General features: G+C 35.8%; 1 protein-coding gene across 1 annotated transcript; it reads right to left on the reverse strand.

Annotated features, from left to right (window-relative positions):
• Positions 1-1,175: 1,175 nt before the first annotated feature.
• Positions 1,176-12,682, reverse strand: LOC118751182 (facilitated trehalose transporter Tret1-like). Its single transcript, XM_036485953.1, has 6 exons — positions 12,466-12,682; positions 8,178-8,410; positions 6,030-6,160; positions 5,597-5,937; positions 5,087-5,508; positions 1,176-2,407 (listed from the first exon to the last, which is right to left on the reverse strand). The coding sequence occupies exons 1-6, from the start codon at positions 12,542-12,544 to the stop codon at positions 2,201-2,203; spliced, it is 1,413 nt and encodes a 470-aa protein (XP_036341846.1). The 5' UTR covers positions 12,545-12,682; the 3' UTR covers positions 1,176-2,200.
• Positions 12,683-12,748: the final 66 nt, after the last annotated feature.

The following is a 12,748-nucleotide window of genomic DNA, read 5'->3' on the forward strand; positions in this document are numbered from 1 at the left end:
AAAGCTCATAGAGCTCTTCGTTAAATCGTTTGCAGTATTCGCCGTTGCCAACGCGTAAAGGCCCGTAAATCTTTCGTAGAATCTTTCTGGTAAAAACTCCAAGAGCAGCTTCATCAGAACAAAAAAGAAAAAGAAGGCGGACAAATTTTATATACTTAATTTTTTTTAATTTAATTTTAGTTTTTTGAGTGTTCGTAGGGTAATGGGTCTCCGGGACCAAAATTCATATGTGAGGTATTTTACAGATTGAGGGGATGAGACTGAAACAAATAGTTGATTTGAATTTTTAAGGACCATCCTAATGTGCATATCCAATGCGCCTCTATGATGGTACATGGAAAGGGTACCATGACATAACTGCAACTGGCATAGCACCAATTTAAAAAAAATGGATTTATTTCACGCCTTATACAGTGACAAAAGGCCTTTTTTTTTTACTTGGAGCTATGTCACTTCTTATAAAGTGTCATAACCCCAATTGGGATAATGTCACTTTTGAGAGTAAAGCATATTTCCAGCTCTTAAGAAAAACAAAGAATCACATAAAAACACGCTCAAGAAATGAAAAAGAAAATTTCTATTCACATTTTTTGGTCCATTTACAGCTCTTTAGAAATATATATCGCTAGCTTATACTATGTTCACGTTGAGCAATAAACTCGAGTTTAGCGTTTTGTTTTATGAACAACTATCAAGTAATCTCATTGGGGAGTTTAAGAAACTCAGAGCTTAATTTGACAGTTGTTTGTTTACTTTTTATTATTCCCATTTGTCCTGTTCCCGTACTGCAGGATTAGACAGAAGTAGTCCGAACGTGGTCTAGAATACCAACCGTTTAGCTATAAAAAAAGCAAAAATGTGGCTCGATAGAACTTTTCATACTTATTTCAACCATATCAACATCATTTGGAACAAATAAAAACCAAGGCCAATAAAAGAGGTTAAAATTAAACTTTTATATTTCTTATATTTAAAAAATCTCGGAAACTATTTGACCGATCACAAAAGTATTGATGCTTATTTAAACATAATTTAAATACCTTTTACTCGACTTAAAACAAATTTTAAATAAACACCATATACTTATATATATTTTTTTTTGTTTTGAAGTACTTCTGGCTTAAAAATATAAATAAAGAAAGAAATTATGTACACAATGTGAAAGGTCCATTAATTACATTTATTTAGACATCATTCGTTTTTAATAGGTTATGTAGTTCAAAGGATATTAATATTTAAAAGAATCAAAAAAATTAATTTCAACCATTGGTATTTTACTTACATATTTATGTAAGTACATTGATTTTTTTACTTCCGCCAAATAATTTTGGTATGTAAATTAAGTCGAGAAAAAGCGTTAAACTTCAAAATGGCCCATAAGCACGTATTAGAGTGAAAAATTGCTAAGTCGCATTTTAAAAATTTTACAGAAAAAAAATTTTCTTCAAGTGTTTCGCAAAACTTTGAATTTAACATTTTAGCTCTTTAAACAGAGTGACAGTTGTTTGATAAAAATGCCTTTTATCATTACTCTTGCACATTCCAAATTCTTTTGGTTTGCAAAATTACATAAGGGATTTGGAGGCTGATCCGCTTTTCGTTTGGAAACATGTCACTCCTTATATAGTGACATAACCTCAAAGTAAAAAATTGGGTCACTATACAAGAAGTGACATAATCCCAAATTTAGATTTTGTATCTTAATAAGTGCAACGATAATTGAACTACAGATTAAATTTTAATGACCATTACATACATTTGTACAATCACAGCTCCAACAGTCGCAATAGCCGATTGAGCACAGTACGTGGTATTCATGACGAAATCAGACGGTTACCAAAATCCACGGCTATATCCTAAATGCGAACCAGACTTATAGCTGTCCTATGCAAATTTAAAATATTTTTTGTGCTTCTACTGTAAAATTTCAAAATTTTTCAAATGCCTTATTTGAACAACTCTGTAGTTTGAACGAACTTAAAGAAAGTTATGTTTCAAAGGTTATAATTTTCGTTTGTATAATTTTATTATCACTCACAAGTTATGCTTTAAAAGATTTTAGGTTTTATTTATATAAATATTTGTATGCTTGTATATCTTACTGAGATTCTAAAAAATGCAGTTGGTACTTCATTGCAGATAGATTTTTATAAAGCTTTCAGCATTATTGTACTATACTTAGTTGTATTTGTAACTAAAACTATTTCTCATCTTTACTCATAGATTTTCCTTTGGTCTCCGGCAGGAATATTGTTATATAGAATAGCCCTAGAGCAGAAAATGCAGCACAGGCCCACATCGATGCTGATAGTCCAAAAGTGTGCATGAATGGTGGAAATATTTTCAGCAAGATGAAGGTAAAAATGCTCAGCAATGACAAGCAAATGGATGATGCTTTCGAACGAATCTATTAGAGAAGAAAAACATTTTTTAAAAATATTTATAGAGTAAAGGTAGTATATCAAGTAAAAAAGTACTATTCTTATAGGTTTTGCAACTTTATTTTTAAATATTCAGAAATCACATAATCACAGCGCAGTCGCTGAATTTTATGACTGAGACACGAATTATCTCTTCCCAACCCTAGCATTGAATTCGTTAAGAACGCGGTCAACGCTTGTAAGAACGCTTCAGGCGATTCATCATGCTGCTGGTGTTGTAACAGCTTAAAAATTTCTTGAAGAGTTTCCAGGGAATCGGCAGAAGTGACACTAATTGGCCAGATATAGATGTGGTTCGACCCGAATGTCGTGGGAACGAATCGTCATGCTCTTTTCGTTTTGTCGCAAATTCTGTCGAGATCTTTAAATATTTTCCATGATCGTCTAGACTTTGTATATTCTTATTTTTTTACCCGATGAATGCTTAAAACTTGCTTGTTCTTTGTTCTGTGCTGAGTTAGAGCGAGCTCCCTCGAGTTTTTGTTATTATTCCACATGCAATTCTACTAAAGGGCCTACATATGTCCTATAAATACTCCACCATTTGAGACAAACAAAAATCGAAATGATCAGCTTAGGCTGGGTTAAAGTTGTTGTACTAAAGAGAGGTAAACTTATATATAGGTTTAAGTCCTTTGTGATACCGCTATGAACGATAACACCTAAGCTATAGCGAGAAACGTTGCGTACCAAGAGAAAGGTTTCGCAGGCGGCTGATTTCGGTCTCGGAGAGCTTCTGCTGACTGATTAAACAGTGTGATTCCAGATGTTTAAGCCGCAGTCTTGGACAGTTTAAAGGAAGTGATTTCATCACGTTTTCTCCAAGCGGCTGCGACAGTGAAGATCCGGTGTGATATTTAGTCTCAGTACGCGAACTCCAATCGGACAGCGTCCTGTCAATTCACCGACCAGAATTGAGAGTTGCGGCTTCGTGAGCTTAAGGGGATGCCTTGACTGCTTCCGGTCTGTACTCGAATAAAAAGAACTTGAAGGGACATATTTTAATGCTTTGGCTCAGCGCTTGCTGAGATTTCACGATGCCGATCTATTCCTTAGTTGTTCACAAGTAGTCTAAAGTACCACTCCCCATGATGAAACGAAACGCATCTTTCCTGATAAGCTCATCCGCCACTCACTCCCGCAACAACACTAAGGTATGTCCTACCAGTACCGCGTACAGAGATCTGGGGGTCTAAATCTGAGGTTGATAGAAAGTTTCCGCCAAAAGACTCCAAGCTTCGAACAACAGTTCCCTGCAAGAGTTCGCCGGTAACTTGTGCCACTGATCTAATTGAGCCAGTCTAGAAACACAGTAATCCATGTTATCACACTGAACCAAAAATCCATCTCTGGATCAAAGAAAAACTTTCCTTACTTTAAGCTCGAAGATTCTTCCGAATGAGTAGAAAATTCTCCCGAATGCGTAATTTTTCTTTGGAATGTGTAAAAACGTACACGATAATATGGAACCGTGGATGTAATCTATCATTTTGAAGAAATGTTGGGCATGAAAAGAGGATAAAACTTCTTTAGTGCTGTTTCGTTCCCATTTTTCTTCATTTTGATTGCTGTTTTTCTTCAATTAAGAGACGTTTTTTTTTTGGGTGCAGGTATACAGTAGACGCCTCTTAGAAGATTAGAGTGTTCAGATCCTGAATCAGTTAAGCTCGGTAGCTCTAAGACTGCTACTACAACGGCTGTCAAAAAACGAGGTGTCGACAACGTCGATAACGATGTTTAACCGTAGATTAGTGTTAACCAGGCTTTGAGCAGGGCCGTTTTAACCATGTCTGATTAACACTCATCCCTAGTTAAACATCGTTATCGAAATTACCGACTCCATATAACGTTGAGTCGGTAATATCGATAACGATGTTAACCTAGGAATTAGTGTTAACCAGACTTGGTGAAAACGGCCCTGATTGACAATGTGGACAAGAAAAATGGCATTAAGAGACACGTGCCCCCCATTGAGGACGGTCCGTTATACCCGCTCTAGCTTTGTGATAAGCGTCATCTTCTCTAATGCATTCCACGAGGCGATAAAACATTAAGGGCTTCAATATGGTTTCATCGAGCCAAGAAAGAGAGGCTCCACCTCACACTAAGTGACCCCTCCAGCAATAGAGCACCACTGATGTCTTCTCCACTATTTTCACAAAGTAAGCTTCCTTTCAAGAATCAAGTTCAAGTCCTGGGCTCTATCAGAAATCGCCAGGCGAGCACCTCCAATTGTGGGAATAGTCGAGCGGGGTATCTTATACTTCCTAGTGAACAGGACAAATCCCGTCCTGAGTTCGCTATTCGCAGATCACCAAGACACCAGGTTCAAGTAGCCTCGAATCAGATTTTTCAAGTATATACCCCTCGCTAAAAGTGCATACGCATTAACGCAGCAGTCTTCCTTTTCCAACTTCCCTAGCAGGTCGTTTACGACCACAATCCAAAGAAGGGGCTGAGAGAATATGACATTGTGGTGTACCACTGCTCCCTTCCTTTGCGACAGCTTTACCACAGTGCATGCGGTATATAAATATATATATATATATATATATATGATCTTTCGTCAATTATGGAGACTCACGATTTTTGTTTCAATTTATGAATATACTATAGATATGTATGTAAAAAAACTACGTAATTACCTTCGGAGGTAAAATTTCCACCAACACCACAAAAGTGACAGGTATTATTCCAATGTTAGCCGATAATATAATAAACGCCATAATGAGAAGTGGCAGCCAAGAGCGATAAGCTGATAGATCCGCACTAGTTTCCTCGGCAAAGAAAGCATACATACCAAACGCCGCCAAAAAGACTCCCATGGATGCTGCGGAAGCCATTAGCAAAATTTTCCGACCAAATCGATCGATTAGTATGATGGCAGTAATGGTACCAACAATTTGCACAACCCCTATAATGATGGTGTTTGTATTTGGATCTATATCTGTTTGAATCGCTACAAAAATGGTAGACGTGTAGTTAAGCAATGCAAAACCGCCTGTGAAGACATTAATCATCATCAGAATTATGCCCATAGAGAGTGCGCGCAAAGCGCGTTTAGTGACTGGAAAGAGATAAAGAAAAAAAAGAGAAAAACAAATTATGAATAATTTTAAATTTACATATGTATGTCAGCAAATTTAAGTGCTTACAGAAATCTCTCCATGTTACGACATCAGTTTGCGATTTTTGCGCCATTACCGCGTTTCGTAACTCCGAAAATTTCGTATTGAATTGCGCCAACTCCTGTTTGTTTTCAGCTTTGCAATTGTGATAGAATTTAAACGATTTTTCCGCTTCCTCTTCCTGTGCGCTATACAGCAGATATGACGGAGTCTCCGGGAAGAATGATTCAATCAGTAGAAAGATAAGTGGGAATAATATCACAATCATTGGTATAATGTGATATGGTACATGTGAGGAGAGTATGAAACCAGTCAACATGCCCGAGTTGAGAGTGAGTGTAAATAACGAGGTAAGACGTCCGCGAATGCTGTGGAATGAGGAAATGAGTTAAAAGTTTTATAAATAATAGCCAAACTAAAACAAACGACTTATGGTGCGTATGTTATGTTAAATACTAACGTTGGATCAACAATTTCTCCAATGAAGATCGGTATAACGATGTAAGTGCCACCACCAGTGATGCCAGCGCAGTAGCGTGCAGCATAGAGAAATTCAATCGATTTAGCGAAGTAAATGAGTAACCAAAAGCACTATAAAATTATTTGCAAAAATTAATATGTATATATATGTAAATATGTACACGCATATATATGTATATGTGCATACATAAAAGGGCATGAGTTAAAATTATATAACATAACCATGCATTATATGCCTGATAAGCAGGGCCGAAGTAAATAAGCAAGAAAAAATCCATTTTAAGCGCTTAGATAAGCACTAAAACATATTAGTAAATATGCTTGCAAATATGCGCAAAAAACAACAAAAAAGGTATACATATAAGTAAATTTTATGTTTTGGTTTTTATTCAGTTTATTTCAAGTATAGAAAAATTACAATGTACAATCATATACTGTAAATAATAGAGATCTGCGCTGGTCGTTTTAATTTTCTATTCTCCATTTGAGATAAATTGTTTTCAGTCTCTTCAATATCACCAATGCCTTCCCGGAGAGAAAAACCATTGGGTTTAAATTTTTGTATCCAAGCCGAAATGCAATTAAAGTTACGAGTTAATAAAAACCAAATCTGTTTTTAACCGACTTCCAAAAAAGGAGGAAGTTATCAGTTCGTCGGAATATTTTTTTTTTTTTTTTTTTGTGTGTATGTTACCGCATAACTTTGGACCGCGTCAACCGATTTCGATAATTCTTTTTGCATCGAAAAGGTAGTGTCTCAGAGGTGGTCCCATACTAATCTCGTTAAGATCCGATCAGCGGATCATGAGATATATATATATATATATTTTTTTATATGGGAGTTGAAGTCGGTTTTTTTTTGCTAAAAATTACTAGTTTATATTAGTACTAGCAGACCCGGCGAACTTCGTTCCGCCCAAAATTAATTTTTGTATTGAAACATTTTGGTCCAACATTTTCACCAACAGTTCACGTTCATGATTTTCAGTGACGCATTTACATATCTTCTAATATTAAGGTTTGGTTTTTGTCACAAGGCGTATTTCCATTGCGGTCTTAAAAAACCATCAAAAGTGTATATGCATACAAAGATACGTAATAGTTTCAGTGCGTTTGAAAGGCGCCACGCCCCCTTTTTAAATGGCCCCGATTTTCTCTAAGAGTATGGGATTGAATTCAATATCTCTATACCATGATCGAGTAGAGTACTATGAACATTTACGGAGATATGCAGTATGAAAAATTCGGTTTTTATGTGAGGTGCCACGTCCTTTTTTTCCAATAGCTCCAATTTTTCGTCATGACCATGTGATTGATTTATATCTCCATATTAAATTTCCGTACTCTAACAAGAACACTACCAGAGATAAGCAATATGAAAAATTCGGTTAGTATGGGAGGTGCCACGCCCCTTGTACCCAGCGGTATGAAATATACTTTACATCCGATTCTCATACCTACCATATATAGATACACACAAATTTTCATAAAGATCGGCCGAGCCGTTTAGGAGGAGTTCGACCACTAACACCGTGACACGAGATTTTTATATATTAGATTTGTAAACATTTCTTTAGTTCTATGAATAAAAAACGCCCAATAAATGGTAAAGAAAAATTTCTTGAGTCAAAAAGTTAGACAGCAGACTGTAAAATATCAGATGTCAAAACTCCTTGGACATTACTATTCACATACACACACACGAAATAATAGCAATTTTTTTTCTTGACCGTTTTCTTAAAAGGTCCGTACTTAGCTTTATACATTGAAATAACCAAAATAAGCATTATCGTTAAAATTAAGCTTGGAAACCCTGAATAAGCAAAATAAGCAATTCCAAGCAAAAGCTTAAACTTTTCGGCCCTGGTGATAAGTAATGTAATGCATTTCTTATGAGTTTTAAATTCCATTACTGTTTAATATTCTAATATATGTATCCAAGAATTCCCAAAAATTTCATACTAAATCACATAAATTTTTCGATGCGAGCTAATGTAAAATTGAATGCCCCACTTTTCTTAGGCCATCGCCGTGAATTATCGGTTATTTTACTGATTATTTTTTCGATTACCATACATTACATTTTCCCACTGGAATTATTACAACATGCGCTGTTTTTCGTACTTACAATGTGTGGAATGGCAAGGCCATAAAGACAGGCTTTCCGACCGATGAGATCCAAAAGTAGTCCAAAAAGTATATTCCCCGTACAACCGCCGAGACATACAAGTGCACCTAGCCAGGAGCCCTCCTCCACGGAGGCGTTAAAGCCAAGCGGACTACCATCGGGCGATTGTAGCTTTGACAGCATCGGCGGGAACCAGCCGAGACCAATTCCATGGCAATATGTGATTATCGTTACTAAGTAGTTTGTGGAGATCCAAAAAGAATAAATTAAATAATTGGTATATATACTGATGTGTGTATTCATCGATATACTAAACATGTATTTACATGCATATATATATTTCCATTAGACTGGTACGAGCCGCTTTGGCGAAAGTTAAATGCTTGTAATTACCCCCCGTAGTGTGAGAGCTTTATTCCACTTGAGGGCGATTGCTCTTTCGTATCGCCTTACAGAGCAGCCACCGGATTTAAGGGCCGTAGCTTTTAATCATTATTTTATGGTTTTTATTTTTTTCGCTCAGAGATAATAATTATTATCGAATTTTATTTTTCCTCTTAAAAATAATGATTATATATAAAATGGAAAAGGCCATACAGCCACAACATACTGAAATTTTGACCTGAAAATTTGGGACGTAAAAGGAAGGGTCTCGCTACCTCTGAAACGGATACGTCAGAAATAACACTGGTATAGCTTTTGAGGTTTATAATGATCATTATTCTTAAGTGAATAAATAAAATTCAATAATAATTATTATCTTTGAGCGAAAAAATAAAAATCATATAATACATGTTTTAATCGAGAAAATAAAAATCAAGTAATAATAATTTCCTTTGAGCGAGAAAAATAAAACTCAAATATTAATTATTATTTTTTTAATTTTTATTGATTAAACTCGAAAAATAAAAAATCATTGTAAATTACAGTAGGACATACGAACACAAATAAATAAGTATTATTAAAATGGTTTGCAACTTCCTGCCGAGGGGCAACCGCTATTAGAAAAAAAACTTTTTCTTTTCTTTTTTTATGTAAGTCGGAACCTGAGTCTGAACCCAGGCGCTGCGGAATAGTAGCGCGCACTGCTAACCACTACACCACAGCGGCCGCCAATTCAGTAAAAAATGCGCTGTTTTATTCTCAAAAAATAGAAATGCATATTTTGAGAATGACAATGAAAGGGTTGAGTCATCAAGGTGTTGAAGTATGAAGATACTAAGTGAGTAATCTCCCTTAGATGTGCAAAAAATGCATTTCGAATAAAAATTTGCATTTTCTAAGCGGGTTAGGTATCTAAGCGGGGAATAAAATTCTAGATCTCTCTCGTTTGTAGTAGTTAAACGCTCGATTTTTCCCAAACCGGTTTCGAAATATGCCAAAACTACGATATTTTCGTAAATACTGTATCCAGTTTGTTGAACGGGGGAATTTGAAGTAGAAATTCGGAACAAAACACGATAACTGTGAAATTTTTGGAAAATGGGCGTGCCACCGCCCACATAAGAAGAAAGGCTGTATCTCAGTAGCCGCTTCACCAACCCGCTCCAAACTCGATGCGATCATTGCTTAGAGTGAAGCTAAGAAACCTCTTAAAAATGTCTGAAATCGGACAATAAACCCGCCGACCTCCCATATAATCTACATATAAGCTACCGAAGCTACTTTACTCAAAATCGACCTTTGCAATAATCTCCTAGCACTAAATGAGATTATCAAAAAATTTTTGATAATGGGCGTGTTCTCTTCAAAATTTTTTTTGACATGAAAATTTGCGTAAATCGGTTGACGTTGATGGTCACATCAAAATTGCTTCCTTTTTCAGTAACCTCCGAACACAAATTTCGAAGGCAAATACACCGATATTAATTCAGATTTCCATTATTTTGTTCTCGTGGGTACCGTTTTAAACCTTCCGAATCTCTGAGTGTAGTGTGTTCAGTAATTGTCGTTACAGTGGTATTTTCTAACTAACGTAACGGTTAAAAATATATTCAAGCGTGGAAACCATTTAACCGGGTGAAAATATGCGGGGAAATTTATATGTATTCAGAATTATTATGAGTTTCATTTTTCCCGAACCGGTTTACTTTTCACTTTTGGTTTCCATGTATTTACTATGGGCCGATGACAAATTTTCGAGTAATTTTTTTTCGAAAAAAACTCAGGATAAGGCTGATTTTGTATGATTTTTTTTTTTTTACCGAGCAACTGATTCAAATAAGCCGAGGGTCTTTTAAGTGGGTAATTATTATTATTACTTATTAGTATGTCAGGTGTACTCGCGCAGCGACCTAAAAGATCTATTGTGCTAAACCCTAATTGTAGTCACTCCAACCTTAGGCTATTCAAGAAATTAAGCACATTGGAGGGTGCCGTGTTCCAAATATTGGATGGAGAAGATAATCGTTTCCCAAGGTGTATCAGTCTGCTATTCATGATACGCGGGAAGTCACACAAAATGTGCTCTGAGATTTCCATCGCCAGCCCACAGAACCTGCAGTCCGTCTCTACAGAAAACGCCATTTTGTTCAGATGGTACCTTAACTTGCAGTCAGTGCTACCTGTCAGGTAGTCTGTAAGAGTTCTAAGATCCTCCCGGCTGAGTTCACTTAGTCTTTCAGAGCTCCTCCTGGTAGGAGTTATGATTTTTTTTTTGATTGTCTCATTCCTTTTGACTTACGCCAGTGGGCAGCAATCTGAGATTCCTCCCAACTCCTAAGCAGTTCTGCAGTGTATCCTCTAGATGTACCACAGAAAGGCTCGGAACCATGCATTCGCATTTGGCCTCCACGTTTTGCGAGATAGTCAGCCCTTTTGTTGCCTTCAAACCCTTCATGTTCATGCGTAACTCTATTATGGGCTCCTAGGATATTCAGAAGAGTTTTACAATTGTCTACAAGCCTTGAAAGGATAAGCGGGTAATATTGTACATTATATACTTCTTAGTCTAGACTCTAGAGCACAGTCAAGCTTAATCAGAGGATTCTTTTATATTCGGTGGCCTCTGCTAAAATATCCAGCATAAAATTTTTCCCTTTTAACCCTCTATCTACCATTTTTAAAGGGTTTCTTAAAAAGAAGATAAATAATTAAATTTAAAAAAATTGCTCGCCAAATTTTACTCTAGGTCTATGAAGGCAAGAATTTTATAATTTTTTTTTTAATTTAGGCCCATTTGTTATGAATTATAGCCCACTGGTGTGGTATGGGAGAGTATTTTCAACTTCGAGGATGCCCTGTAAAATTTCCTGCTTATCACTTCTGTACAGCATTTTAACCCTCTAACTGCAATTGTAAGTGAACTTCAATGAGCATCCTTAATTTTTCTAGGGCTTAAGGGGTTTAAATGTTCTACCAAGACATTGTACACAGGTCTCTGAAAACAAGAATTGTTTTGTTTGTTTGGAAGTTATTATGTACAAAATATGTAATTGAATTTATGACCAAAAAGGGTAAAATTTAATTTATATGTGATGAGGTGGAATCAAACAAAACAAAATCCTCGTTGGGTTTGACTTTCAGTTACAGTTTGAGCATTTATCGGCTGAGACAGTAAAATGTCTGCTCCACAGTGGAATCTGTTTTCTCTGCTTAAAATAATAAAATCCAAAAGCTTCCATACAAAATATTGTCACAACTAAAAAATTTCGCGCTAAAATCTTCGTGTAGTTTCCGCGGCAGAAGAGAATAGGCTTGTTCATGTGAAAATTGTCCAGTAACTTGCCAGCAACTCTCCAGTAACTTCTTCTTCTTCTGCTCTCATGGAGAAAAATCCAAGATCCAAAAAAATTACGTAAGTTTCACCTACTTATGCATTTTGAGAGTAAATTTGAAAATGTAAATGCATCTTCTGAAAAATGCCGAATTCTCGAGTTGCAACAATATTTTAATAAACTTACTGTATGAATGTATTTCATAAGAAACAACAATCTAATGCACCTTATCAATAAAACTTAGCTATTGCTTTTTCTAAAAATCTCAGACCTTTTATTTAAATTTATTTGAAAAAAAAAATCTAGTAAAAGGTCTGAATTTTTAAGAAAAAACAATTGCTTAGTTTTTATTCATACAAAATAAGACGTTTTAACGGACACGATGTGTTTACAGACTCAAATAAGAGTAACACATTAAATGATTTAGCTGCGAGGCTGGCTTCAGTTACGCAAAACTAATCAAAACTATTCGCCAGCTTGGTTATCACTACATCACTTTAAACATGTTATGCCTTGATCTTAGCTTATGTACATAGCTAGTATACACAAAAATTACAAAATATTTGCTTTACCACTTGCTGCCGCCAATAATTGTGGGCGAAATTCACTGCGAAAAACGCCCTCTGAACTTTTGCACATATTGAACAACATGCTTGCGCTAATGCGGGCTCTTGCAGTTGTTGTTGTAAAACCAGTTTAAGTAACCACTAATTACTAACTTAAAGCATAAAACTTCTCTTAATCTACTAAAACACTGCGATGTAACTTAATGCAATTTCGACATGTTATCTCCATCACTGGTGGCTGTTAACTGACAGTTCACACTTTCGAAAACACAAACAAAATTGCCAAATA

This window comes from Rhagoletis pomonella, unplaced genomic scaffold (assembly GCF_013731165.1).
Source record: "Rhagoletis pomonella isolate Grant_MI unplaced genomic scaffold, Rhpom_1.0 Rhpom_scaffold_00587, whole genome shotgun sequence".
Classification (NCBI taxonomy): Eukaryota; Metazoa; Arthropoda; class Insecta; order Diptera; family Tephritidae; genus Rhagoletis; species Rhagoletis pomonella.